Source organism: Plectropomus leopardus, chromosome 6, assembly GCF_026936395.1.
Source record: "Plectropomus leopardus strain MGB_pleo_1.0 chromosome 6, ASM2693639v1, whole genome shotgun sequence".
Lineage (NCBI taxonomy): Eukaryota > Metazoa > Chordata > Actinopteri > Perciformes > Serranidae > Plectropomus > Plectropomus leopardus.
The window spans coordinates 37,549,213-37,574,773 of NC_142181.1; the positions used below are offsets into that span (position 1 = coordinate 37,549,213).

Below are 25,561 nucleotides of genomic sequence, written 5' to 3' on the forward strand. Positions count from 1 at the left end.
GGTGGTGGTCGCTCTTTTTAAGAAGGAGAACCGGAGAGTGTGTTGCAACTATAGAGGGATCACACTCCTCAGCCTCCCTGGTAAGGTCTATTCAGGGGTACTGGAGAGGAGGGTCCGCCGGATAGTCGAACCCCGGATTCAGGATACAATACGGTTTTCGTCCTGGTCCTGGAGCTCTGGACCCTTGGCAGAATCCTTGAGGGTGCATGGGAGTTTGCCCAACCAGTCCACATGTGCTTTGTGGACTTGGCAAAGGCATTTGACCATTTCCCTCGGGGAGTCCTGTGGGGGGTACTCTGGGAATATGGGGTATCGGACCCCCTGATACGGGCCGTCCGTTCCCTGTACGACCAGTGCCAGAGCTTTGTCCGCATTGCCGGCAGTAAGTCCCACTCATTTCTGGTGAGGGTTGGACTCTACCAGGGCTGCCCATGGTCACCGATTCTGTTCATGATTTTTATGGACAGAATTTCTAGGTGCAGCCGCTTTGGTGACCTCAGGATTGGGTTCCTGCTTTTTGCAGATGTTGTGGTCCTGTTGGCTTCATAAGGCTGTGACCTCCAGCTCTCACTGGATCGGTTCGCAGCTGAATGTGAAGCGGCTGGGATGAGAATCAGCACCTCCAAATCTGAGGCCATGGTTCTCAGCCGAAAAAGGGTGGAGTGCCCTCTCCAGATTGGGGATGAGATCCTGCCTCAAGTGGAGGAGTTTAAGTACCTCGGGGTCTTGTTCACAAGTGAGGGAAGGATGGAGTGGGAGATCGACAGGCAGATCGGTGCAGCATCTGCAATAATGCGGACTCTGCACCGATCTGTCATGGTGAAGAGGGAGCTGAGACGAAAGGCAAAGCTCTTAATTTATTGGTCGATCTTCGTTTCTACCCTCACCTATGTTCACAAGCTTTGGTTAGTGACCGAAAGAACAAGATCGCAGGTACAAGCGGCAGAAATGAGCTTCCTCCGTAGGGTGGCTGGGCTCTCCCTTAGAGATAGGGTGAGAAGCTTGGTCATCAGGGAGGAGCTAGGAGTAGAGCTGCTGCTCCTCCGCGTTGAGAAGAGTCAGATAAGGTGGCTCGAGTATCTACTTACACTGAAAGAAGTGATTTTGGAGAGTGGTAAATATAATCTATGCAAATTGTATAAAATTTACTCAATTATTGTAGTCAGCCAAAGAATTATAAAGTAATGGGTAAATTTTACACATACAACCTATTTGTTGGCAGTAACAACTATTACATGGAAAAATAGGGTAAAATATACCCCAAATCCGTGAGTCCTGTGCTCCAAATTGCGCATGCTCAGACCGCGTATTTCAGCGAGCGGGACAGGAAACCGTTGGACTGCCTTCTTCCTCGCTCCGGCCGCCGTCCAGCTGCAGAAGTGAAGGTAAACTATTTACATGGGGCTATTTCTGTGTATAGTGCAAATGCAAATGGTAAATTAGGAAATGATGAGATATTCCACTTCACTTGTATTCGGCGTAAGTCTGTGTTACGTGCCATTACTTGACACGAAATTTTGAATCTGTCCCTGGCAGCGCCATGGCTGTTTTACCGTCAGGATAAATTGCTGCATGGAGAAACAAACATAACTGATCCCAATATAACCCGTCGAACTGCCTGTAAGTAGGGTTTGCAATGAAATGTGTTCGCGGTGTGGTTTTTACAAGATTAGTCAGCATGCATGACTGTGTCTGACTGCTGGTTTAGGAACTAGTCAACGCTGGCTTTTTCTAATGTTATTGAATGGGCGGGGGTTTGAATAGGCAACACACAGACAGTAAAGGGGATAGTTAAGCTGTTTTTAAAGTGTGGTTGTATGGTAAGGTATAAATGGCAATTAAGTATAATATGTGCAGTAGAGAGGTCTCTGCTCTCTCCCACTGAGAGACACCAGGACGCATCGCTGCACCAATACACACTGTTGTCAATGAGGGACAATTAATCAGTGTATTTTCGCCGCCCACGAGAAGTCCCGTCTCAAAATGATACACCAGTTCAAGAATAGGCTACGATACAAAGTAAAAAATTACAATGCATCAGCTGGTCGGAAAAAACACCAGCATGTCGCCAACATCTGAAATGCCACGTGTATTTGTTTACTTGTTAGCTCCGTTAGCATGGCTGCTAGAGTCAGTCTCTGCAGTGGTCTGTTTATAAACAAAATGATCCGCGCTACGAATTACATGCAGACTTGTGCGTGGACGTGTCTCTGTTGTTAAAGTTTAGCATTACTTCTCAGAGTTTAATTTTTACAATCGACTCTATGGACTCATGGACGTACCGCAAGTCATTTCTGGTCAGTCATCATGGAAACATGACGCTCATCCAGCGATGCTGGGTTTGGACCAGAGTGAAAACAAACATGCTATAAAATGAACAAAGTATCACTGTATCCTGCCAGTATGTGTGAAAACACCCACTGTGGCTGCACTTAAGTTTTTGAAGGAATTATGTTGTCAAGTAAAACATTTTAGAATTTATTTTATTTTATATTTGGTATTGTTGGAATGTCAGTGTTTTGTATTTTGTATTTTATTCTATGAAGCATGAATATTAATTTATGCAATTCCAATGCCTTTATTTTAGTGAAGAAAGTAAACAGTCTGTTATTTCTGTATAACAGACCCTTGTGAAGTATAACAGACAGACAGACCGCTCTGATCAGAGGAGCACAGAGAAACTATGCAGGATATTTACCTTTTGTTTAATTTGTACCTTCATTTAAGAGCTGTAAAGCATAATCTCTTGTTTATGAGGATGTTATGGAGAAATAAACCCAGACCTGTCTGGGTTTATTTCTCCATAACAACCTCTGAACTATACATAATCCCCTATATATTTGTCTTCCCAGGTACATGTCTGATCATTTCTCTTGTGTAATATATTTCTGTCTTCTTATTTCTGTTGCTGGCAGAGTCTGTATATGTGGAACCTCACTATTTGCCCTCTCTTCTGCCCTCTCTTCAGGTTCTCTCGTATGTCTGCTCTGGGGCTGACCCTTCCACCCCCCACCCCCCCAGTATCCTGTACATTGACATGAGGTATGTATAATATGTATAAGTTTTCTATATAAAATAATTTAACTTTGACCTTAAAGGTGTTCTTACCTTAACCATACTCCCCAGTTATGGGAAAATGAACTGGAAATGCAAGTTGTGCAACTTCACAACATCAAGAAGATTAGACCTGCTGAAACACAGCAGGCTAATACATGGGCATTTTGGTCGAGTCCACTCCATACCCTGCCTCTATGCAGATTGTCCTTGCACCTTCAAGTCATGGGGTGCATTAAGGACACATTTGTCAAGGCATCATTCTCAGTCAACCCAGCCAGGCAACATCCTTTCATTTACATGCATTGTCTGTAATTCATGCTCTTTTGACAATGAGAAGCAATTTTTTGAACATCTTGGTGGCCATCTAAAAAAGTTTGAAACTGTGCCTTGTGTTTTTGAGGGTTGTGATTACAAGACCAACATATATACAACATTCCACAGCCACAAAAGTAGAAAACACAACCCACATTCATTGGAAGATTTCAAGACCACTGTTCTTCATCAACACCCATACAACCAGGATGAAGAAAGTGATTTTGTTGAGGATGTTGAAAACGACTGTGGCTCTGTCCTTGAGGCGGATGAGGACTTGAACAGAATTATTACTAAGAGAGTGGGGTTGCTCCTCCTGAAAATGGAGAGCATTTTCAATGTCTCCAATTCATGCATTGGCGAACTTGTAGAGGAACTTCATTTCCTTACAGCATCTGCATCTGGCCCTGTCATTAAAGAGATAATTCTGAGCACTTTGAGAAAACATGGCTGTACGTTTGAAGACTCAGTAATATCAGAACTCGTCAAAGACCTTTGCCAGCTAAGCCCTGTCTGTGCTGCTTTACGAGTGGATGGGCCCTTTAGCAGTCAGTTCAGGAGAGAGCAATTTAGGAAGGATCATCTCTCATCAACTGAACCAGTTGAATACATACTTGACAGTACAGAGAAAAAAACATTCCAGTATGTGCCGATCCTCCCTTTATTATCTCATCTTGTGGACAAGAGACACATTCAAAACACCATATTACAACACAAAAGGTCATCTGAAGTCTCTTCAGGATACAAGTCATTTAATGATGGATCTTTACTAAGAGAGAACACCTTTTTATGTGAAGATGAACTTAAACTCCCACTCATCCTTTACATAGATGACTTTGAGGTATGCAACCCTCTGGGAACATCCCGCAAGAAGCATAAAGTCACAGCTGTGTACTGGGTGTTTGCAGACATACCTGCCACATTGAGATCTACACTGACTTCCATTTACTTAACCATTTTGTGCAAGGCAAATGATGTCAACCAGTATGGCTACGCAAACGTTTTGGACCCACTGCTCAAAGATTTGAAGTCGTTTGAAGATAATGGCATTTTCATTCCAAGTCTGGGTAAAGTGGTCAAGGGCACTGTACTTGCGGTAGTCGCTGACAATCTTGGTGCTCACTCAATAGGTGGGTTTGTTGAAAGCTTTTCAGCTTCACATTTCTGTCGCTTTTGTGTTGGAGAACGGTCACAGATCCAGGAGCATGAAGTAGGAGAAGGACTGTTTCCTCTACGGACTAAGTCCAACTATGCCATGCATGTCAAAGCAGCACTGTCTGATCTTGCAGAAGCTCATCACTGTGGAGTTAAAAGACAGTGTCCCATCTCAGACAGACTCAGTCACTTTCATGCTACATCAGGTTATCCCCCAGATGCTTTGCATGACTTGCTTGAAGGGATTGTACCTGTGGAAATGTCACTCTGTCTTGATGTGTTAATCAGGAAGAAATACATCTCTCTTCAGGAGCTCAACCATTCCATCTGTTGCTTTCCTTACAAATGGAGTGACAAAACAAACTGTCCACAACCCATTGCCCCAAATTTCGCATTACGAAAAAGTGTAGGAGGTAACGCACACGAAAACTGGTGCCTGTTGAGAATGATACCACTCATGATTGGTGACAAAGTCCCAGAAGATGAGCCCGCGTGGGAGGTTTTGATGACCCTGAAAGATGTTGTTGAGCTTGTCATGGCTCCTTTCCACACAGATGAGACAATAGGGTACATGCAAAGTAAGATCTCAGAACACCGTTACAGATATTTGGAAGTGTTCCCAGAGGAGAGAGTGAGACCAAAACATCACTTTCTCGAGCATTATCCTTTGCTTACAACTGTTTACGGGCCACTTGTACATTTCTGGACCATGAGGTTTGAAGCCAAACATCGATTCTTTAAAAGGATTGTGAGGCAGACTGGATGTTTTAGAAACATTCTCATGACAATGGCAAGAAAACACCAATCGATGATTGCATATCATACCCACGATTGCAACAACCAAAGGCCAGCACTGTCAGTGTCCCAGAAGACTCAAGTGGCAGTCGATGTTCTAAAAGACAGCATTAAGGAGTCCTTTGCAAGGAAGTTCCCTGGGGAAGAGTTTGTGAACATGACAAATAAAGCAACCATTTTAGGCACAGACTATAATGTTGGAATGTTGTTGCCGTTTGGTTCAACAGGAGGCCTGCCTGACTTTGGAGAAATCCAGCAAATAATCATTGTGCATGGAAATCCTGTCTTTGTTCTGAAGTTGCTTAGTGGCTGGTACTGTGAACACCTGAGGAGCTTCAATGTAGAGCCAACAGGAAAGACAGAAATCCTTAAACATTCTGAATTGAAAGAAACATACCCCTTGGCTGCATACAATACAGCTGATGGCCGTATGGTGTCCCTTAAACACTTCATTTGCACATCAGAGTAAGTGTAATGGGTTGATTATGTCTTTTATCATATCAAATGTGTGTGCTCTTTTCAAGTACATTTATTGACAAAAACAGTTACTTCACAAAAAGAGTTTTAAGGGCTGCCCACAACAACAGGCATCATGTCTTATTTATCTATTGTAATGTTTATTTAACAGGGATGATACATACAACATTGATACAGAAAATGGGAAAATATGATGCATACTTACTCTCCTCTCCTCTTCTCTCCTCTCCTCTCCTATCCTATCCTATCCTCTGCTCTGCCCTGCTCTGCTCTCTCCTCTCCTCCTCCTCTCATCTCCTCCTCCTCTCCTCTCTTTCTTTCCTCATCTCCCTCTTCTTAAAATAATAATGACCATCAAAGGTTATTTATTCAAATTTCCACTGAACTAAATCTCCATTTATTTCTTTGGCAGAAGAATATTGAAACAAACCTATGAAAGTAAGCTCATCAACTATTAATAACCTGTCTTAATTTCTTTACTTTTTCTGTCTCTACAGCTGAGGAAGCACCCAAAACAACAATGGCAGTCCAGTTGAGAGTCATTTTAGAGCAACACAACATTCAAAAGTTGACACTTCCAACAGGAATTCCTAATACAGTGGAAGATCTTGTTTCCATAGTTACTGAAACTTTCCAATTGCCTGGGGAATTTGGACTGCTATACCTAGACAAAGACTTTGACAATCAGTTTTTCAGTGTCACCTCAACCGCTGACTTGTACGACAAGGCCACTGTTAAAGTGATCCCAAAAGAGCCGATCATCACCCTTGACCTACACCCACTCTATGAATCAGGACCATCATCTACATTGAGCTCTCCGAGTTCAGTGAACACCAATCCTGCAAGTAATACTGAAATGGACATCTGTCCTGCAGATGATGAAGCATCTTCACAGGTGTCCGACTGCACATCGTCAAGTTCCAAGGACACCATTATTCTCCCTGATTCATGTCGCCTTGCTGCATGGCCAGTGCCATTTCAAGTACCAGAGTTTTCTCGAGACATAGAACTAATCCTCGCAGAGGCAAACAAATCATATCATGCCACTAGAAGACACTTCATGGATGCCAGTGTTAAATCAGCAATAATGCAAGACCTTTCGAAAGTGATTTTTTCCTACACTGCTTACCCATCAAGTCAGCAGATCTTATCAGTTGCTGAAGCCTTGGTTGCCAAGTTTCCATGTCTTAGGGAGCCGGGATCGTTTGCAGGGTTATATGGCTGGCAACAGCGCATAAAATATAAGATGCACAATTACCGTGCCAAGCTAAGATCTCGAAAATATGCTTACCCGGAAATCGAAGTCAACACATTAAAGAGGAAGCATCCAGCTGATGCAATCCCATCAAAAAACGTGAAAAAGGCCAAAAAAGCTGAGGTTAATTACCTCCTCCATACCCTATTGGTGAAAGCCAAGACACACTGGATAAAGAGAGGCTTGAATTACTCAATGAAGTGAAAAAGAAAAACAATGCAAAGATTATCGCAGATAAAATGAGTAAAACCTTCTCAAGCCGAAGAGTCGAAGTGGTGACCCTCAGCTCCCCTGTGAGTGTGTTTAAAGAAAGGTGGCCAGCATTATTCAGTGAGGCTCAGGTGAGAATGTCTGATCATTCACCAAGAAACATTCATGTGATTACTTTGAGATCTGGTCTATCAGTTAAAATGTCTTTTTTTGTCCTTTTTCCTTCTCACTAGATCAAGGAAGAGTTCAGACGTATTACGACAGTTTCCCTGGAGGAGAAATTCATGCTGAAACTTGATGAGTACACGCCAGGTCTTTTGCAGCTTATGCGTGTTAAAGGAGGAGCTGCCGGTTCCAAGATGCGCCCTCTGCTGGACACTGTAAAAGACGTATGTTATTTTACTTTTTTCACAAATATGTAATAATTGATTTGAGTGAATTAAAAGTGAAATAATTTGTAAACAATTGCTTTGCTGTGCACAAAGTTGAGCTCCTTACCAACTTAACAAACTACAGTTTAACATGTAACATCTGTGAAATGTTAAAAAATGTTTTAGATTTTAAGGAATTCAGTCTTAGTGTATGTAAATCACTGAGTTACACTAACTGTCTTTTCACTAAATTGTATCTCCCTACAGACACAGAGCACTGAGAAAAAAAGGGATGCAGTTGTCTGCTGCCTAATTGACTACCTCGGTGAAAGACGAGAAGATCTTTTCCATGACTGCCTGGTATGTTCTATTGATAACAGATGATTGATTAACTCAAGCGATCCTCATGTCTTCCTCTCCTCTCCTCTCCTCTCCCCTCCTCTCCTCTCCTCTCCTCTCCTCTCCTCTGCCCTGCTCTCTCCTCTCCTCTCTCTTCTTCTCTTGTCCTCTCCTCCCATCCCCTCTGCCCTGCCCTCTCCTCTCCTCTCCTCTCCTCTGCTCTCTCCACTCCTCTCTTTTCTTCTCTTGTCTTCTCCTCTCCTCTCTTCTCCTCTTCTCTCCTCTTGTATCCCCTCTTCTCCCCTTCTCCTTTTGTCTTCTGTCCACTCCCCTCTGCTCTCCTTTACTCTGCAAGATAAACTGAAATGTATTGTGTATTGTGTGGAAATTTTAGCCTGCCTGGGAGATTCAAAAAACAAGACCAAAGAAACATCATGTGCAATGATTTTATTCTCTATAGAGAGGTTTAGAGAAGGGACACAACACAGAACCACACGGCAGTCAAGCAGCCCCATGGTTGTGCCCACTGAGCAATGGTTGCAGCCCATTCTTATAGTCCTATGCCTCTGGTTACAAGAAGAAGGAAGAAGGTTATGCAGAGTTCACCCTGTTACCTTCACCTCAAACAGAATGTTAACCATACCAGGGTACAATTGGTTAACACTAAACATTCTCCAAGACTTTCACAGAATAGGACTCCTTTAAAATTTTCACCACAACTCCCCCCTTTTGATCATTTTTGATCAACTATTCAATTACCAGTGAGGTAATTTTGCTTCATTCAACACATAATTAAGAATAGGTTACACTTGATCATACATCACTTTCATCACAACTTCGCCAGGACAGTACTTTCTGTTACATACAATAGTAAATGGTGATTTAACTGCAATTCTTTTTTGCACTGTAAATCTTCAGACAATCAAACACTTGCCACATTGCTCTGCGATCCATTGTCCCTCGTCCCTTGTTGGACACTCCACATTGCCTCATGTAGTGTGTTCTCTCTGGATTCATGTATGTGTAATATGTAATTCTTCGTTGCATGGCAGCACTTGTCTTGCACCATTAAGCTGCGTTGTTCATCGACGCCTCGCTTTTTTGTGTTTGCATTAGTGAGTGATCACTTTTCCATGTATTTGTTGAATCTTGTTCTGCTTCACCTTGTTGTGAATCATCGCTCAGGCCTCAGTGTCAGTTGACTGTTGCCTCTTGTGATGATCCTCTGTGTTGTTCTCCTTAGATGTTGTTCCATCCTTAAATGTGATCTGGTAAATAATTTACTTAAATAAAAATGTGTGTGCTTTTTGTTTCTTTGTTTTTAACATGTAGGAATGTGAGGACTACACAGACAACACGATGAAGGTGATCGTGATGCACAATATCATGGCTGAGGAAGATCCATCAGATGTGTCTATTGTGATTGAGGGGAACCAAGTGATGGAAGGATGCGGAAGCCGAACAAAGGCATGTGTACTGCTGATGGGACTGATATATGCCCTCAACCTCGAATATCCAAAGCAGCTGAAGAACACATTTGAAGCTTTTCAAAAACTTTTTTTGGAACTTGATGGAGCAAAACTATTGAAGAAGGTCCACAGCCTCAAAAATAAGCTCTTGCAATAGACACACATTTCCTCTCTTGTTCCAAGAGGATGTTTTGTCTGGACATACAGTAGCTAGGTGGAGTGTAGTTTTTTATTCCTCTACTCTTCCCTCCTCTGCTCCACACACACACACACACACACACACACACACACACACACACACACACACACACACACACAGACAGACACACACAGACATACACAAATATATAAATATATATGTACAGATGGATACATACATACCTAAGTATGTCACAGCCTCTCTCAGCCCACTCCATTGCTCTCTGATTTCCCCAGATTGACAGAAACGGAACACCGATAGAAAGTGGCCAGTCTGGTCAATACCACTGATTGTAGCCTAAAGAAATTTGTTTGTTTCTTTTTTTTCTCATCCTATCTCTGAGAGTGAGAGCAAGCACAGAAACTAAAGAACGTTGGTGTTCATCTGTTCTATCGTTGTCCAGATGTTCAGTACTGTAAATGCACAGGACCAACCTTGTAAAGTTTGTGTGTGTGCATTAGTCAGTTATCCAGGAACAACATTTGAAGCTGTTAGCTTAGTTCATTCCTTGAAATATTGTGTAAAGGTATTTTATTGCACTTTATTCTGTGTTTTTTGATCATTTGGTGGATCATTGCTGCATGTAAACAAGGCGGTTAAGTTATTTGTATAAATGCACCTGCTGCAGATTTTGTCAGTCATTGTGTAAAGCTGAAGAGACACAAGTAAGAGTTTGGATACAAGAAAATCTTCATGTGATTGGACATCCCTTGGAGCTCCTTTGGAGTGTGAATCTGTTGTATTCCCATTTACTCTGTGTTTTTTTTGATGATTTTATCAATTAAAAACATTGAGATGATAACGTTCTGAAAGTCTTTTATGGGGGGTAAATCTTATCTTATCTAAATAAGTAATGGTTACTAACTGATATTAATTAACTTTTATTAGTAATTATCAGGTATTAATTACTAGCAATAAGGAGATAATTTAACCCAATTTTATTGAGTAAGTAGCTGTTGAATATATACATAAATATGAGGTAAATTTAACCCAATTTTATTGAGTAAGTAGCTGTTGAATATATACATAAATGTGAGGTAAATTTAACCCAATTTATTTAAGTATTCCATAGCTATTTATTTCAGTTATTTTGTACTCAATATATGGAATTAAATCTACCCAAAAAAAGTAGCTGCAAATTGTTACCTCAGATTTATTGGGTAAATTCTATAGGTTACTTATTACAGTGTAGGATGCCTCCCAGATGCCTCCCTGGTGAGGTGTTCAGGGCACGTCCCACCGATAGGAGGCCCCGGGGACAACCCAGGACACGCTGGAGAGACTGTGTCTCTCAGCTGGCCTGGGAATGCATCGGGATCCCCTGGGAAGAGCTTGATGAAGTGGCCGGGGAGAGGGAAGTCTGGGCTTCCCTGCTTAGGCTGCTGCCCCTGCGACCCGACTCTGGTAAGCGAAAGAAAATGGATGGATGGATAGATGGATGGATGGTTCTCATTGTGTTTAGTATTACTTTTACTTCTAGGTTTTCCCACCTTTGTTGATTACTCGTGTGTGTCTTGTTTTTCTTCCCTGTGTGTCATTAGTTATCAGACCTTGTGTATTTAAAGCTCAGTGTTTCCCTCATACAGTTGCCAGATTGTCATTGTTGCCACAGTGTGTTGGTGCTCTCCAGCCTTATCCTTGTGTTTGATTCTCTGTTGTTTTTTTTTTTAAATCTCTGCTTGGATTTATGCACTTTGTTTCTTGTGTGATTTCCCTCAACAGGTTTATCTACCATTGCTGACTAACTTTATTGCTTGACCCATAATCACCTACATCCAGTTGTTCAAAACAATTTCATCTGAAACAGAATGATCTGGATTTGGAAATCCCAGGTTTTGATATCTAGGATTAGCTAATCTATCTTTTTTATGTACTGTTTTTTCAAAGCAACACTTGATTGGATCACCCTGATCCAGATATTCGGATTATCAGTATCACAATGCATTGCATTTATGCAGTGTGATGCAAGAGAATTCTTCCATGGATAGAGGGTAGCTGTGAAATTATGATACAGATCACACTCAGAAATTATTAAATCAGAAACTGATGCAGCTGATTGCTAAGTGACTGTCAGTGGATTGCACTTATCTGCAGAAAACACCTTCAGCTCACAGAAAGGAGTCTGCAGGTATTTGATTTATTTTTTTTTATATGTGTTTGTAATTTATTCTAAAAAGCAATACAGTGCTAATCCTGCAACTGGTGGTCGATCTGTGATCGCCGGGCTGAAAGTGAACAAGGGCAGGTGTGTTTCATTTCAATCCCCCGCCATCTTTCCCTCACCCTAAAGGGCTGAGGGGAAGTGAAGAAGGGCAAGTGGAACTACTGATGAAACACAGCATTAGTCTGCCAACATACACACTGCAGTTACTGCTTAATGCCACAGTTACCGCCAAAGACATTGAAACACAGATCTTTGTTGTTGTTTTGTTTATATTTACATCCATTTTGGGTGGTTATTTTATAGGGACAAGATACGCAATTTATTCATTTTTAAAATTTACTTAACTGTCTGTACTGTAACTGTAACAGTTTAACATATCACATGCAAAATCAGAAGAAATTTAAATCTATTTGACCATTTAAAGGTTTTATTACATTTTGTTCCTGAAATGCACCCTGATTCCAGCCCTCAGCTAGGATCAGGATAATCCTGATTTTTTTTATTTATTATCATCCCATTTTACCAAAATGTTGTGGACGAAACAAACAGAAGGTTTGATGTGGATCTGAACTAAAATTGGTTTGCGTGATGTAATCTGATTTCAGAATCCTTCGTTTCAAGATTTGATCCAATCTGATAGCTGAAATCTGATCAGATTACTTTTGACCAGCTGGGCCCTGAGTAAAGATTTAGATCTGAAACTTGGATCTGAAGTTAAGTGCCTTTTTCAGCAACTGAATTCCAGTTTTGCACTAAATCATTCCACTTACGTGTAAAAGGGCTGAGGGACTCCTTATATGTCACACTATGGCCAGGCTATTGCCCCATCACAGACTGGATTTAAAAAAGAATCTCTAGATAGAAATTATGTATAGAAATACAGGGGATATAAGTGAGACCCTGCAAGGGCATCCAGGCCCCCAAAAAACGCTCATTTGATTTATCAGCTGGATGTTTGACAGAGCAGGAGGATCGTAGAGATCTTACAGAAAGTGATTTTTGTGGAATTTGCATCCACACATGAATCCACATCCACACCAGTCGCCCTCTTAAGCCAAAAGCATTGACAACACGGAGGTATTTGACAAGTTTGAAATGAGAATGGGCAGCCACATCACTTGCTAATTGACACAGTGTTTGTGGATGACAAAAACTGATGCACACACAGCTGGTTCTATTTTTTCCCCCATCACTGTCAGTCTGCATTTGAAGTTTTTCTAAACCTACAATAAAATACAGCAAGGCAGTTCTGTCTATTATTTATTTTCAGTTTTCAATGTGTGTCTGTGTGGTCATGCCATATTAAAAACATTATAGTAAAAAAAAATAGCAAGAAGGCTCTCAATTTATATTATCATATTACTTGAAATGTAACACACACAGTGATTGAGGGGGCCAGCTCTTGTTTTCCCAGGAAGGGGGGCAGCAAAAGCAGCAAAGCAGCAGCAGGAGCATGAAATGAAAGCATAGCTGTCAGGTGAGCAGTGGGAGTTGCAGCACAGGAGTGAACAGTGCACTGACAGCTCAAGTACATTGCCCTGATTTACAGTGTGCATTGGATGTATGCTGCTGAGAGTGTGCCATGTGAGTGCAGTGGCAGCCTTGAGTCGAGTGACACATGAGCAATTATGATTTGGTTTTTTTTGTGTGTGTGTGTTTAACAAGCAGTAAGAACAAGAACATGGCCTTACCTTTCTAATAAAATATAACTTTAAAGTTATTATTCTCATAGAGTAGGTTTCCCATATGTACACTGAGTTTTATTTGTTCCCATGTCCCCTTAAGACAGGGCTGAAGGCCAGTAGCTAGCCAACTGGGGTGTAGCCTCAGTGCTGGTATTTGGGGCTTCAGAGAAGCAGAAGCAAAGTTTCTTGGAAAAAATGGGAACATCTTTGCCAGCCAAGGCTTAGGAGACACTAGGCGGGTTCCCAGTACAGATACAGTAAATGCACGATTGTACCCAAACACAGACAAAACAGGCAGGCAGTTATTCTAGTGATTTATTGCCAAACAATAGTGCTCATAAATGTACAACTGGCAGAATTTGTGAAAACTGGCCATTTTGGGGGAAAATATGACTATTTGTGGAGAAAACTTTTCTGTTATATGGGAATAATGGTCAGATGAAGCCAGTAAGTATTACATCATTGTGTGCCCACTTTAATCATATTGATAACCCAGATGGCCCTAATCAAAAGTTTACATACCCTTGAATATATGCATTTGGCAGTATAAATATTCACAAATTGATACACACAGGTTTAAATGGCTATTAATATTTACTGAAACTGTCATGACATCCAGACAGTGGCACATTAGACAGATGATCTGTGAAAAAAGCATAAACTTCTGTCTGCTCCTATTCTTTTTAATGGTTTTTCTGCACATGAAAAAAAAAAACAACAAATCAGAGCCAAGGACTGTCTATTGCAGCTTTGAATCACTTCAGTTGATTCTCATGACTTGTGACCAAACAGTCTGTTCTCATTCCAAACTTATAAAATACTGCCACAATGAAAGTGCTTTTGGTGTAAGATCTTGAAAGGATATCTTTCGCATCTGCATGAAACGCTGTTGGACGCGTCAGGTGAGAACGCGGCTGGGCAGAACCAGTCACAGTGTTATTATAGTCCTTATGAAATCTCTTTTACACCTTTCCTCAACCTCGTGATGTTTACTATCAAGGTTAAGGAAAAGTAGTTAGGAAAGAAGATGTTTTAGGACCTTTTAACCGCAGCCCATGACAGTCACAGACAGGCTGTGTCCACATTTTTGTAACAGCAGGAGTTCTAATTTTTATCAATGATAAAAAGAGAGAGTGCTGATGCTTTCCTTAGATTTACCCCCTCCGTTTAATGTTAGATCTAAAGGTCAGAGTGCCGTCAGCTAGTGTTTGAAAATAAAGTCCGCTCTCATTGGCATTCCAAATGTTTTCCTCTGTGTACATTTGTACACAGAGGTCCCCACTGTTCCTCAAGACATTTATCCTGTGACAGATGGACGGCCTTAGCAGCCTCCTAAGCAGTTTCTTAAAGCCAATGTTCTCTTTATAAAGGAGTCAAACCATCCTGTAGAAACTTTAAAATTTTCCTCTCTTAGCCTCACTCTTTCCCTCATCATGGCCATGCTTCAGGGAGCATTACCTGACTAGGCATCATCAATCCACCAGATGAAGGCAGCCTCAAACACAGGTGATTTCCCTGTGCCGCTGTTGTTGTCTGAGAAGACAACACAAGGTAGCCCTAAGGAACCAACATGCTCTTGCTGCTGTATCCCGTTAGCTTGTTTTGGTAGTTTCTCATAAGCTTCAAAGAGACAACATTTAACATTGAGGCAGAATGACTTTCTTCTCTATGTCATGATGTGTAGCGTCTGACTCGTGTAACACTGAGGCCCAGACACACCAAGCCGATGGTTGGCCGTCCAACCACGTTGGGCTGATTGCGAGTGTCTGCGGACCTTGTTTCCACGGTGTGTCCCACACCGTTGGCCCTCAACAACCCTCAACTGCTTTTTTTTCTGCTGATTCAGCATGTTGAAATGGCAGAGGCAACCATGGAGCCCGCTGGTGAATGAAGTCGCTCTAATTAGCTTTTCAGCTCAGCGCATGAGAAGAGACACGGAAGTGAAAAATATAAACACAGGGCTAAAGTTAAAAGGAAGTGAGGTGGAATTACACTTTTTCTAGAAAGTAAGGTTGTTTTCTTTAGCCATTAAGTTCTTAAGAAAAAAATATTTCCTGGTAGTTTGTGTTTTTTTCAACATTGAATTGTGTTGTTAATGTACTGACTATGTTTCCAATTTTTGAATAATAAATACAGACGACTGCTGTCTGCTGGTAAGGAGGGTCATTTCCTTTCACACAAGCGTAGAATGTACGCGCTGGTTGGTTATCAGTTTAGTGCGTCCATGTGCAACTTTTTGGCCAAGACATAGCAACGTGCAGCAGGGGGCTTTTGCCACGTCTAGCTCTCAGTTTGGTGTGTCTGGGCCTTTAGCCAACCAGATGCAGATGGGATGCCACAAGGCAAGTGAATAAAGCTAAAAAAATTACAAGTAGTTTAGTTTTTTTCCATATGTTGTCTTGTTACAAAATGAACACTGTAAACAATAACAGTAAACAGTATTTGTTTAGGACAGATTCTGTCCAAAGCTTTTGACCCTTATAAGCAGTAACTATCATCACTTTGAGTAGGTTCAACTGTAACAACTAAATAAAATAAGGTGTCCCACAGCCAGCTTAGTGATAGTAAGAAGGGGTGAGGGGAAATAATGATTGTTAGATACTTAGATGTGGACAATTCTGCATTGATGCATAAATGTCAGTATTCGATTCTCAAAATGTAAAAAGACAACAAAATGTTGATTTTCCTTTCCTTGTTGTAAGGAAAGAGGCTGAATTCAGCTATGAGGGCAGTGCAGCACCCACACAGAGTACAGTGCAGACAAGCCAACATCTTTGAATTCATCTTAAAAAGGCAGCAGTTGAGAGCATGATTTAAATTTTGGTGTACATTATTACACATACATATCTTGTGTTTTTCAAAATAAAAGTATATCTTTTTCGCATCATGCATCAGTTCTAGCAGATTCTACATGTAGATCACTGGAAAGTATTATAGGTAAAACAAAAATGTCACAAAATCGAGGCTTTTCTACATATTCCAAACTGTATCACACATGTGTATGGCCTGTTTTAGATTAGATTAGATGTATCAGGAATATGGGTTTATAAAAGTTTTTTAAAAAAATAAAATAAACGTGTCCAGAATAATTATATAAATATCATATATAAATAGGAGGAGCCCCCTGATTGGCTGGCTATATTTGTGCAAATCTTAGCTGACAAATGCATGCTTGTGATTGGAGGAGTATTACCCATAGAGACCAGCAGAGGGCGGAGCCTGTGTCAGGTCGAGCTACATGCATTTGTGTGAGCCTTTGATTTGAAAAATGCATGACAAGAAGTGATGAAAGTTGTCCCCCTGCATCTTTTTGACATTGCCTTGTGTGCCATCACATGTGTGTGGTAGTTCATTAGTCAGTGTGTATAATAAGCCGGGTTGATGGTGTGCCAGCCACACACAAAGACAGACACACGCACGGACACACTGAAGATGAAGGGCACTGTGACTGATGGCTGCTTCCTGCGTCTTTTCAATGCCATTTCCTACTATTATTCATATACAGCCCTGAATGTGTGCTCAGACACACATTCAGGGATGTATATGAATATACCTGTTTGTGTTTTAATGCATGCGTTTTTCTCTGTCACATTGTATGATGGGAGCATGTTAGCAGTTCATATAAATAAGCAGCTGTGAGAATACCTGCCTGTATGAAATAATAGTCATTATCCCATCTCCATCCTCATCCAGCTGCTGCCATGAATGTCAAAGAGTCAGGTCATGGCCAGAGACGTGTGTGTGTACGCGCACGTGTGTGCATGTGTGTGTGTAGAAAAGCTGAAAAGTGCAGATGAGCAGAAGGGTGTCGATATTAGACGAGAGTAATTACTGTGTCCAGAGAAGATGAAGATGATGCAAACTGAAAGTGAAGGATTAAGAAGTTTTACTGTGGAAAAATCAGCCCGCTCTCACTCTGAGATTGTACAATACCACCGCTTTGACAGTGCTTTCTGCATAAGATCCTTACACCAAAAGTTACCTTTCATATCCACAGAAAATGCTGCTGGACGGTATCAGGAGGGAACGCAGCTGGACAGAACCAGCTGCAGAGTTATTATACGCTGCTTGAAGCCTGGACAATGCCACGTCACTTGAGAAGGTAGAAGAAGGAAGTTAGAGGGAACACAGCAGACGGAGACTGTGTTCAATAAAAACATGAAAACATGTACTTTTTTTGCTTGATTAGTTTAAGCAGACTGTGTTTGTCTATTGCTGTGGCTTAGATGAAGATCAGAACATATTTTATGACCAATGTATGCAGAAATACAAGTAATCCCAAAGGGTTCACATACTTTTTCTTGCAACTGTATGGTCCCCACAAACTAATGGGTGACGTCACAGTACCCACATCCATTATTTGTACAGTCTATGTCTGTTTTAAAGAAGTCATGATGCCTAACTCCACCACATCAACCACAGGATATGGGATTTTAAAATTAGATCTGTACAAAGTTGTGTTTGTTAACAGGCCTACAACCAGCGGACTGTGTGTTTCAGCGCCAATGAAAAATTTCAAGAGGATTGATGCTTATCAGTACAAAATGCAGATAACATTATTTGCCATTGCCACAAACTTTATTTAAACATCCTATTGTGTTGTATAATATCCTGGTGTCTATACTGCCGAATGTCATTGTACTCTATTAACTATATTCATTTGTTTGTACTGCTTATGTCAGTAGGGTAGATTTTTCTTACTAAGGGAACAAGCTCTGTGAAAATCTAGCGACCTGTCCAGGGCTACCCTCTTGCCCAATGTCAGCTGGGATTGGCTACAGCCTGCACAGAACCCTCAAGAGGATAAGCAGTTATAGAAAATGGATGGATGGATGGATGGATGGATGGATGGATGGATGGATGGAGAGTGGAAATGACTGGCTTAGAGATGGTCTTTTTCCATACTGAGCTTTTTAGGTTTAGGTGGGTGTGGCTTTACAAAACTGGACCAATGAACCTCACGTTTGCCTTCACTCAGTCGCTCCATAACTGTAGACCTAAGAGGAAAGCAAATTGAATACGATTGAAATTGAAAATGGACCGAAGGCTGAGTCAGAGCTAACAGAATGAGAATGAACCTATTCTTGCTGTGAGGGGGCTGTCTGTGTGAAAAACAGGAGCTGGTTTTAAAGTTAATCTTCACACTGCACTGGAACTGGACTGTGTCTGGAACAGATTACTCCTACTTCATAATTTACTGTGTTTATATTTTTGTTTAGAAAGAAGCCCTGCATGTACTATCTAGTCTGTCTAAAGTTTGAAAGGTGTGGAAAGAAGGCATGAGAGCTAAGAAGCACTCTGTGTTCCAGCAGGTAAAAGTGGGCGTTTTCTAAATTATTCTTTACAGGTCTACACTTCATCTATAGGGAAAATGGGACAAAGTGGATTTATGTGTTATATTAGTGTATGTATAAGTATGTGTGTATGTGTTAGTGTAATGCTAGCGCAGCAGTGCAGTGTTGGCCTCAGATTGATGAGGTGGAGGTTGAACTTTAGGAAGCTGCTGGTGGGGCAGTAGAGATATCAAAGCCAGAAAACTGAGGAGACGAGAGTTGAAGGGCATTGGACATGTTTGTCTGTATATATTTGTGTGTGTGTGTGCGTGTGTGTGCACTGGTGTGTGTGAGTGTTGTGATCCCTGGTAAATGAGATGTGGGCGGCACGTCTTGGCAGGTGGTAATGAAGACCAGAAGGACTGGGCTCGCCTTCAGCTTCTCAAGGACAAAACAGAGATTAACGACACACACACACACACACACACACACACACACACACACACACACACACACACACGCACACACACACACACACACACACACACACACACACTCTGTCTCCCCCACTACCCCACTTTCTTTCAGAAAGGTTGTGAGCGGTTCATTTAAGTAAAAAATATATGGTAGCTATGTGATGCTTTTTGTCTTCCATTAGTTTTTTTATTGTTGACATTTTGTTGTATCATTGGACATATCACATATCAATCTGCTTAGGATCAGTTTGCCAATCATTCTCTAGGGCACTGGTCCAGCCACTGGGCCCAGATTTCTCCTTAGTCATTAGTTCAAGGTCTGCACATAAGAGAAATTACCACATATTTCATTTTATTTTACACAATGTAAATAACGAATGGGCATAAAATACAATGAAATAAAACATGTTACAAGAACAAAGCACCATTTGTTCAAATGGGTTTTTTTTTTTTTAGCATTTATGGACATTTGGGGCTTAGATTGGACCATTGTAAAAAAAAACATCTTTTTTATTAAGAAAACATGCATTCCAAACCTGCAGGCCCAGGTCTGGAAGGTGTTCTTTAGAAAAAAAAAGGCTATTTCTTTTTCTTTAAAACAAAATTTTCCATGAAAATTTTGAGTAATTTTTAAAAACGTTTGGTCAATTTTATTTTTTAAAACATTTCTGATGATTTTTTTCTTCTTTTTTTTTTAAAATTGCAACTCTTTTTTTCCCTAAAATGTTTGGGAAATGTTTAAAGAAAACATGCCTTCTAAACCACAGAAATAAAAATCGCCAAATGACACCATTCTTCACAGGTCAAAAAAATACTTGAGTAAAAAGTACAATTACAGTTTTAAATAAAGTACTTTTTTACTCATGTGCATTGATTATAATGTTCACTAACCCCTGTGTATTGCAAACTGGCTCTCATTTTTGGAGCTCTTTTGGCAATTATATAACACCATCCTAACTAGCAGGTATTGCTGTGCAAATATCACACTACTGCTGCCTTTGCTTCTGTCAGCCAATATGAGTCTTCGATGATTAGTGAGGACAGTGTCAACACATGGAGCCCCTTGGAAATTAAATATCTCTATCTTGATTTAATGAAGTAGAAGATGTGAATTTGCCATCTAAGGAGTGAATAAAAAACTTATGAGCACAGAGAGTCAAGCAGAGCTTCAGTGAAGGTAAAATAAACCTTATCTATGTTCAGAGTCTGCATTCTATGCAAAATGTTGTGATAGGCCATCTGCGGTCTGGGACAGAAGGAGAAACTTTTGAATTATTTTTCTGAAGTAATTTAACAACCATGTTAGAAAATAAAGTAGGAAAAGAAGGAACATAACATATAATGATGAACTGAATCCCAGCACCCAACCCATGAATGTACTGAGGTTTGGAATGGCAAACATCCATGCAGTAACAAATGAAGGCATGAACACTATTTATGGAAATAGATTTAAGTGGCAAACAGATGGAAACTTAAACTGCAAAAAGTGCTCAGAGCTAATTTAGGGTGGAGGATGCTAAACCGTTTGTCATGTATACCCCAGCTGACTTTATATGTCTAAGCACAGGGTTTTACTTTAGGACAGAGCTAGATCTCGGAGAGGGGAGCCTTGTATTGGAGCTGGGTCGGGTTGGTGACATGTGACCGCATGATGCTTCTCTGATAAGGCCAATGTCCTTTGATGATGTTTTTTGATTAGCCCCTACTCCCTGGAATCAGCATCGGCCCCAGAAATCCAGTATCACTCAGGCTCTAAAGCTGACTGTATATACAGTCGATGGTATATAGACATCATTTTTTTAAATGAAGTTTTCAGTTTCTCAAAAGAAAAGAAACGTCTGCTTTCTCAGATAAACTGACATCAAAGCTCTCTTGCCTGCGACTGGAATGGAGTTACCAGTTTTAAGTCTTACCCTTCATCGTACCTTTAGACAAATGAGACATCTTTTCCTCTGAAGCCTTTTCCTATTAACAGCTGTAGAGACAGTTGAGACAGCACTTGAGTTTAACCTCTGATCCGTCCTCTCTCTGGAATGAAACTCCACTGATGGATCAAATCAGCCTGATCAGCTGCAGCTGCAGGGCTGTGCTGCATCCAATTAATAACTGATATCTAATCATGGGGGCGTGTTGGTTGGTAAAAGACTTCTGTGAAGGCTGCTCTCATGTATCCTTGCTTCCCTCTCCTCTAAAAGCCTTCTCTCTCCTCGATTCCCAAGTCCTCAGAGTACATTTAACCCTTTGAAACCTAAGCAAATTGGCTAAATGTTTTTCAAAAACATGAAAAGAAGGCAATGAGCAACTTGAGCAGAAATTATCCAAATATTAGCGAAAAATCAGTTAAACATAATGTAAAAGGTGCAAAATAATGACCTAACACTTTGCAATTAAAAAAAAGTAAAAAACAAAAGAAAAGAAAAAGAAAGGTAAAAGAGAACAAACAAACAAGGAAATTACTTTTGAAAAAAAGCTTAAAAATAACAATAATTCTGGAACTAAATTTCAATCTAATAATTTCTTGCAATTTGCATACTTCCACATGTTTGCACTGATTTTTATGAATATTTTTAAGTGCAAATGAATAACACGGGAACATTGTGACTGAGGCAGTCCATAGATGCAGCGTTGTTAAGGTGCAGAAGCCCATGAGGGGACAAGCCCCTCACTGCTGTCATCCTGTGGACTCTGACCAAATTAACACAAATGTTCCTCATTTTGTTCATATACTCTATAAGATTATTTTTTGGCACTTTGTGATTGTTTACTTTAAATTAATGTTAAATAATTAAGACATATCTGTCAGCTGTCTACCTCATAGCTGTGACATAGGACATAGCTCTATCATAGCTCCTGTTATCTATATTGATGTTTAGGATATTTTTATATAGTTTCAATGTGGTTCTGTTCAGGATATCAAATGGCTCATCAGATGAAGCTAAAGTTGTTTTTCACACAGCCTATAGTAAAATTGGTGGTCTATACAGTCATAAATAAGTCAGTAAGTAAGATTCTACTTAACATTCTGCTGCTAATGAAGATGTTAACAAATGTATTTGTGTTTGAAAAAACAAGAAAATAATACTCCCCATTTTGCACTCTTGAAAAGACACATGCAATGGAAACTAAAGATCGCCCTCACACTCACACTTGCTCTCAAATGTTTTTCATTAAAAAATTAAAGATGTCCAATTGTAGAGGATAAAAGGGGCAGTGGTGAAGCCAGCTGTGTATGTTCTAATAATGTTGAACTGTTGTTGAATCAAATGTTAGCACAAAACATTTATAACCTCAGGGGTCTCGAAGCACTGTGATAACTGTGGCATGCTCTAATATTGTTGTAAAATTTGAACAATGTATGCAGTATTTTGAAAAGTCATATAACGTTCAGCTACAATAAAACTCATACTTAATACACTTGGGGTCACTTGACCTCTGATCCATAATATATGATATGAACTATCCTAAATCTTTTCTTTATTGGCATAGTCTTTGTTAGTGAAAATGCAGCAGAACAGTATTATTTTTATTTTGAGTTATTGAGTTAAACATAATTTTGTGCCATCCAACAGTTAAAATAATCTGAAACAGGAGCTAGGCTTCTAGGGTCACCTGGTCTCAGTGGAAAGTACGGGAACAAAGACCTCAGACACATCCCATTCCTTCCTAAAAGTATTTAAGCAGACCTGGGCGAAGGCATGCTTTAATACCATTCTCTCTTTTCTTTTTGTCTTGTACGTCTTTCTTCTTTCATTGGTCTGAATACAGGGACCAATGCACTCTCTATCCGAATCTGAATTTACAAAGAGATGGCTCCCCTACTCAGTCTCTCCCCTGGTTCCCTCCCATATTCCCACCTTCAACTGATATGTCCATCATCACACTCCTCTATCCACTAATCTGTTACACACATTTCTTCAATCATCCATTCATCCCTTTATTGGTGTGGTTGTTGTAAGTGAATTTGTCCTCAAAAAGAGAGACACACCCGCGCACACTCACACACACACACACACCCACACACACACACACACACACACACACACACACACACACACACATATACACCACAATATCTCCTCTGTCTACATCCAAACACTCCTGCATTCTCCTCACATACTGCACTTGTGTATGTTTGCCTGCAGCCACAAACAGCTCTATAACATATTGACTATGCCAGGAGCATACAAACACACACACTTTGCCTAATAATGAGGTAAGACTAGAATGTCATTTTGAGGTTTTCCTCAGTCGTCTGGGCTCAGGAGGATTGCATGCAGCTGCAGGCTATTTCCCATTCAGCATATGCACATAAATGTATTTCTTCCCCCACGCATACTCCTCCTCCCTGTGTGTCATCCCTTCCTCCTGAATCTCATCTCTCATCTCCTTTGCTTTCCATGTTTGTGTGCCCCTCTACCTCCCTCTCTCCTAGGTTTGCAGCAGTGTGGTGTGCTAGCTGTATGGAGGTGTGGGCAATAATAATTCTCCACATACCCACCACCCTTTACTTTACAGGTAGGCCAAGCTCACAAATGGGTTTTTTTTTAAACATTTTCCTCCTTTGGTTTAAAAATAATGAACATCCACATCAATGGTAATAAATAAAAAAGAAAAAAAAAATCTCTGTCCACATCAAAACATAAATCGTAAGGCCATGTTGGGCAATCAGAGTCCTGAAGTCTTCACAGAAAAAGGCAACAACAACAACAGCAGGGGAAAATCATACATGAGGACTGACGCTGAAGTGAAGTTACTCCTCAGTGTCACACATGAATGAACAAATGTGAACAAAATCCAAGAAAATGTGGACTAGGAGTGCTGCAAATTACTGTGATATCCTAGCTCTTTTCCCAGAGCAGTGCTGTTCTGAGACGTCCCCGGAGTTTCCTCACCACAAGAAGGAAACAACCAGGACCATCATCACCACCGACCTCAAGGCCATACGGCAGAAATAAAGTAGGCTCTGGTCAGAAAAGTTGTTATGGCAGAGTAGTTCTACTCTACATTGAACAATAGACGGATTTTCTGAATTTCTCCACCCTGGAGGGAGTTTTCCAGAAGATCCATTTTCAGTGACCTAAAAATCTGTTTGCGTGTTTACAAAAGGCAAAAATTCATAGAAAGAGCTACATTTTAAAAAATACCATGTGCGTGTGGACTGGGCCTTAGCCCTACTGTGTAGATGACCCTATATTAATGCACAATTGCTGCTTACACTCACATTGAAATTCACACAGGAATAAAGTACAATTTTTCTCTGACACTTTTTAAAAGCAAAAACACAAAATCTGTTTCCACCTCAAACCTGTGTGTCAAAAGCAGCTCAGTACTGAACTTCAGCTACTGATTAGCGTTGTGCTTGAATAACAGGCTGTAGAAGCTAAATTGACTTTGGATCCAGGAGAGAGGCTGACGAAAAACATTTTGCCGTCCCAGGCAGAAATCTCATGGGGCCATCAGCTGCCGATGTATCCTGCAGGGCAGTGGATTGTCTAGAGGATCCATCTGGCTCTAGAGAGCTGGCCCAATGGCGGCCTCATGTTCTATCTCTGCATTACGCTATCAACCTCCTGGGTGAGACTCTTCTATCAATCTACTTTGTATTCAGCCATCAATAGGACTATAGTAGCTGTGTTTCATACTGTGAAGGATGGTGCACTTATGACCCATTACAGTAAGAAAACACCATTACATCAATATGATACTCAATGGGGCGGCTGTTTTCTGAACATAGAATCCCATTCACAGGGAACTTGCTTTGGCGTTTTGGTGTATAGAATAGAAAAATACAATAAATAATTGTTGGGTTTGCTGTGCTGGCGGACCCAAAAGCAGAGACAAAAGGATTTATTTAACACTTGGAGAATAAGACATAGACGAGGGCAGGCAGGTGAGATGAGGTAGTGGAGCTGGCTGAGTGTTCTGGTCCCACTGAGTTCCACCGTGAAGTGTTGTAGCAAACAGGTGACTGGAATCAGGAGACTGAGTGGTAGCCAAGCAGAGAGACTGTGGAGATCACGAAGATGTCGGAATAATGTGGCGATGGAGTGGTGGAGAGAGCAGGCTTAAGTATCTGTAGGTTGATGAGTTGATGAAGCACAGGTGTGTCTCCCTGCTGCAGCGGAAAGGGCACGCCTACTGACACACACACACACACACACACACACAGGGCTGCAGTGACGTGAAGGGAAAAAGGAAGGGGGAGAAAAAGGTAGGGAAGTGAACAACAGGGAAAATACAACACAAAACCTGCTGCCACTTAACCCCGCTATGCTTAAGTAAAGCTACAATATCCCAAACACAGCCACTGCCATCTTGCACTGG

At 40.9% G+C, this 25,561-nt stretch overlaps 1 protein-coding gene and 1 long non-coding RNA gene across 2 annotated transcripts; both read left to right on the forward strand.

Annotated features, from left to right (window-relative positions):
• Positions 1-1,238: 1,238 nt before the first annotated feature.
• Positions 1,239-7,156, forward strand: LOC148189457 (uncharacterized). The gene is made up of 3 exons (XR_015776735.1): positions 1,239-1,385; positions 2,969-3,042; positions 6,294-7,156. It is a non-coding gene; the product is annotated as an uncharacterized LOC148189457 (long non-coding RNA).
• Positions 7,157-7,212: 56 nt separating this feature from the next.
• LOC148189458 (uncharacterized) lies at positions 7,213-10,361 on the forward strand. The gene is made up of 4 exons (XM_088078304.1): positions 7,213-7,392; positions 7,495-7,650; positions 7,900-7,992; positions 9,304-10,361. The coding sequence occupies exons 1-4, from the start codon at positions 7,291-7,293 to the stop codon at positions 9,595-9,597; spliced, it is 645 nt and encodes a 214-aa protein (XP_087934430.1). The 5' UTR covers positions 7,213-7,290; the 3' UTR covers positions 9,598-10,361.
• Positions 10,362-25,561: the final 15,200 nt, after the last annotated feature.

What these genes read in the sequence shown, in the direction of transcription:
- LOC148189458 (XM_088078304.1), top strand. Translation starts at nt 7,291, where the DNA reads ATGAGTAAAACCTTCTCAAGCCGAAGAGTCGAAGTGGTGACCCTCAGC. An exon ending in TGCTGGACACTGTAAAAGAC is followed by an intron (nt 7,651 to 7,899) that starts GTATGTTATTTT and finishes ATCTCCCTACAG; the next exon opens with ACACAGAGCACTGAGAAAAA. An exon ending in ATCTTTTCCATGACTGCCTG is followed by an intron (nt 7,993 to 9,303) that starts GTATGTTCTATT and finishes TTTAACATGTAG; the next exon opens with GAATGTGAGGACTACACAGA.